The 4,115-nt window shown below is 32.2% G+C and overlaps 1 protein-coding gene across 1 annotated transcript; it reads right to left on the bottom strand.

Moving 5' to 3' along the window:
• Positions 1-1,319: 1,319 nt before the first annotated feature.
• LOC130957740 (protein FAR-RED IMPAIRED RESPONSE 1-like) lies at positions 1,320-4,115 on the bottom strand. The gene is made up of 4 exons (XM_057884585.1): positions 3,026-4,115; positions 1,762-2,765; positions 1,528-1,587; positions 1,320-1,442 (listed from the first exon to the last, which is right to left on the bottom strand). Exons 1-4 carry the CDS (start codon positions 4,113-4,115, stop codon positions 1,320-1,322), a joined length of 2,277 nt encoding a protein of 758 aa, XP_057740568.1.

The following is a 4,115-nucleotide window of genomic DNA, read 5'->3' as shown; positions in this document are numbered from 1 at the left end:
ATTTTGCACACATGAATCAGACAGTTTGCACACATGATAGTTTAATTTATCATGTAGAAAAAAATATTATTTTTAAATAGCAAGTATAACAAATTTATTAAAAATATACACGTTAAATTATTTCAAATTTTAGATAATGAATGTTAAAATTAAGTAAAAAAATTAAACTCTTCTATTTGAAAATAATGACAAAAAAATTTATTATTTAATTTTGTTTAATATTCTGGTCTTCATAGCCAACGGGTAAAATACTAGTTACAAACTAATTTTGTACCTATAAACAAATTTAATTTACACCCATTTTAATGAAGCATATATGCATATATCCATAGTTATTTTGCTTACAAATTTCTCCATCATCTCGTTCTCAATATATAATTATTATTATTATTATTATTATTATTATTATTATTATTATTATTATTATTATTATTATTATTAACTTACTTGTTTTAATTTATCTTGTTTTAAACTCATTGTAGTTTCTGTTTTCTAAACTTCTTCAGCATATATCTTCATGTGTTAAGAGTTTCAACCTCACAAGGAGTATATGTTTCTGGTTTTGAGTTGATTGTTGTAAAAAGCATTTGATAATTTTCATTTCATCCTTCTAAGATAGCTTGTATCTGCTTTTTATCTTTGAGAGGTTTTCCAAGACCTGCTAGAGAATCTGCAATAGTTTTAATCTTGGAAATATAATCTGATGCTGGGTCCTTATTCCTTGATCCTTTCAGCTGATTCTTCAATTGTTCAATTTTGTTGATTCTTAAAAATAAGCTTTATCTTTTCCCAGATCTGATAACTATAAGTGCACCCTACCATTTTTTATTTGAAGACAAAATCCATCCAAGCCAATAACCATGATATAAGATTCTAATCATCCTAAATCTATTGAGTATATTGATCAGATTCAGTACATGCTCTTTGTTTTTTTTTTTAATTTTCAAATTGCTGTGGAATCTTTTCTTTATGCAAATGATCTTGTAGACATTATCCTCTTATGGTAGCAACTAGCAAGAGCTTGTTGCTCCCATGTCTTTGTGATTGTTCTCTCCGAGTTTATTTGAATCGGGTTGAGTGACCTTTATTTTGTCCAATTGGGTAAGTTAGCAAGCAAGCATTAATTATTATTAGTAATAAATGGAATAACAGGAGCAGCAAGCTGCTGTATTGGAGTTTGAAAGCAGTTTGTACACATGAAACTAATCATTTTTATTATTTCTTGTCCAAAATAATAATTGTCTCATGAATCATCAGCTAATTGAACTCTTTAATGTATTGCCAAATAAAATTCTTTTTGCTTCAACATGATTTTGCTATCAATCGACATTTGAGAATTGGTATGAATGGATTGAGTTCAATAAGGACATGAATCCTCCCATTGATGCTCCCATTGAATCAGATTCAAATCCCTCATTAACATTGTAGTTAGCATCTTGAAGCTGAAACAATTTAAAAGAAAAAAAACAAATATATTAGATCACATGTATAAAATTCATATGTTTATAAATCACAAAAATCACAAACTATTGGATGAACCTGTTCGTTGAAAGGGAGACTTTGAATATCTCCAATATGTTGATTATCCTTTATATACAATAGAAAAAGCTATCACTCAAGTGTAAGTACTAAGTAATAACAGCATGGCTATAAAGTACAACTGATTATCCTTTATATATACCTTAAGGAAGTAGTTTCTACATCTAAAGTCTATTTATTGTAAAAAAACAGCATGGGTAACAAAATAAAATAATGCTTTACCTCTTTTTCGGTTATCTCACTTTTCCTCTTCTTTGCCTCGGTCTTCTTTTTTATCATCTTGTCTTTTTCAGATCCTAACCTATTTGTTGGACGACCCTTAGTGAACACATAAGGAGGGCTTTTAATATCTTGAATGCTTATTATACAGCCTCCTACAAAAATGGACAGTGCATCTTTACCACCATCTTTACCACCATCTTCTGATGTAAGCAAATTATCTAACTCATTGGCATTAGATGATGAGTTAGCAACATGCTTTTGACAGTCCGCCATAGCCATATCAAGATAACGATGTAAGATATCACTTGTTTCCTTTGTTTGGGATGCAAATTGAGCAACACTGTTCGAATGGGAGCATAAATCATCAAACCTCTCTGTTTTTGGATTCAACAAACTTGGATCATGGCTGCTCTTAATATCACTATGTCTTCGCTTCACAAGTTTGCTCCAACGGTCCAAAATGTATCTTCTTGGAATTTCTCTCACGCGTTCATGCCCTAGGACAACCAAGCTATGACGGCATAATATGCCTCTTGATTCAAACATTTGACACATGCATGTAATATCCTTCGTTTCCGCATTGTAGTTAACTTCATAAACCCTCTCTTTAGAAGTAGATACATCCTCCAAAATAGAATAGACTTTAGATGTAGAAACTGCTTTCATAAGGTGCAAAATACAATTTGCTTTCTTTCTAAATTGCTTTTGTACTTCTTTAAACTTTGCATTAGTATAGGCACCTTGAAATTGCTTCTCTATTAAGGAATTAGTGGCACAAGGTATTATTGATTTATAGTCTTCAACATCAGCCTCCCTTTCTTGTTGCTCTTTCCATCCAAGGCAATTGTCATATTGTTTGACAAATTGAATCAACAAGCTCTTGTTATTTATAAATTTGTCAAAATATGAATGCATGCTCTCACTTCGTTGTGTGGATCTCATACCAGCCCAAAAAAAGTTGTCAAGAAAAATTGGAACCCATCGATGTCTTTCTTCATAGATATCTATGTATCATAGTAAACAAATATACATAAAAAAAATTTGTAAGCAAACTTAACAAAAGTGGATGCAAATGTTGTCATAAACATGTTAATAATGCATTGAAGCTTAAAAAAAATTAGAATAAGAAAATTGTACTAGAGGCATATTCAAACACATGTTAGAATTCTAGCAAATAGAATATGATGGCCACTTGATACTTTTTTAAATACTAATATGCTAATTCCTATGTGCAAAATATAAAAATTCATGTTTAGAGAAGTACCTGATAGCCACTTGTTATCTTCTAAACCATATTCAATCAGAAAATCTTCCCATTGATTTTGAAAATCATCTTCTGAAATAGACTCCCAAACAATATTATTTAAATCACTTTGTAACTCTTCATATCTCTTGTGTCTTTTGAATTTTTCTGGAATCTTTTTCGTAATGTGCCAAATGCATAACCTATGACGTGTCTCTGGCATCACATTCTCAATTCCAGCTCGTATTCCGAGGCATTGGTCTGTTATAATGCCTTTAGGAGCCTTTCCATGCATACATGTAAGCCAAGCATTAAATAACCAAGTAAACGAGCCTGAATTTTCCTTAGTCAACAAACCACACCCAAGAAGTACTGAGTTACCATGGTGATTAACCCCTACAAAGGAACCAAATGGCATATCGTAACGATTGGTTTTATAAGTAGTATCAAACGAAACTATATCACCGAAGTACTCATATGCTGCTCTACTTCGAGCATCAGCCCAAAATATAGTTTTGAGACGCTTGTTTTGATCAAGTTCAATATCAAAATAAAAATCAGAGTTCATTTCCTTCATCCGTGTAAAATACTTCAACATCTCCCTAGCATCCATTTCTTCCGTAACATTGCGCACCTTTCTGCTAAGATAGTTCCTAACATCTTTTTCCATTAAGTTTATCTTAGAAAAACCTCCTGCTTCACCCACCAATACTTGATACGTTTTGCTTGGTCTCACACCTGCTTCATCATTCCTCTCAATGACTCGACACATGTGCATAGTCATCTCTCTATTACGTGTCAACAGTTTTGCCATCTCTGGATCACAAGGATGTGAATGATCCAAGCACACCTTCGATATAATCCAAAGACCCTCCTTATTCAACCTAATAGAAATCCTTGCAGGGCAATTGTAGTTGGTTTTAGGGTTGGTCTTTTCTATTGGTGAAACTCTAGACTTGCGTTTTCCCTCCCTATTGCAAGTGATCATTTGATTCTTAGGAACCTTATCTTTACCAACTCTTCGGGTAAACCTTATCTTAGTAACAAAACCAACGCGCTTAGCATAATTCTGATAAAATTGATTTGCATCTTCAATGGTTCCAAAACACAT

The sequence above is a fragment of the Arachis stenosperma genome, chromosome 10 (assembly GCF_014773155.1).
Source record: "Arachis stenosperma cultivar V10309 chromosome 10, arast.V10309.gnm1.PFL2, whole genome shotgun sequence".
Taxonomy (NCBI): Eukaryota; Viridiplantae; Streptophyta; class Magnoliopsida; order Fabales; family Fabaceae; genus Arachis; species Arachis stenosperma.
This window is presented reverse-complemented; position numbering and strand designations above follow the sequence as displayed.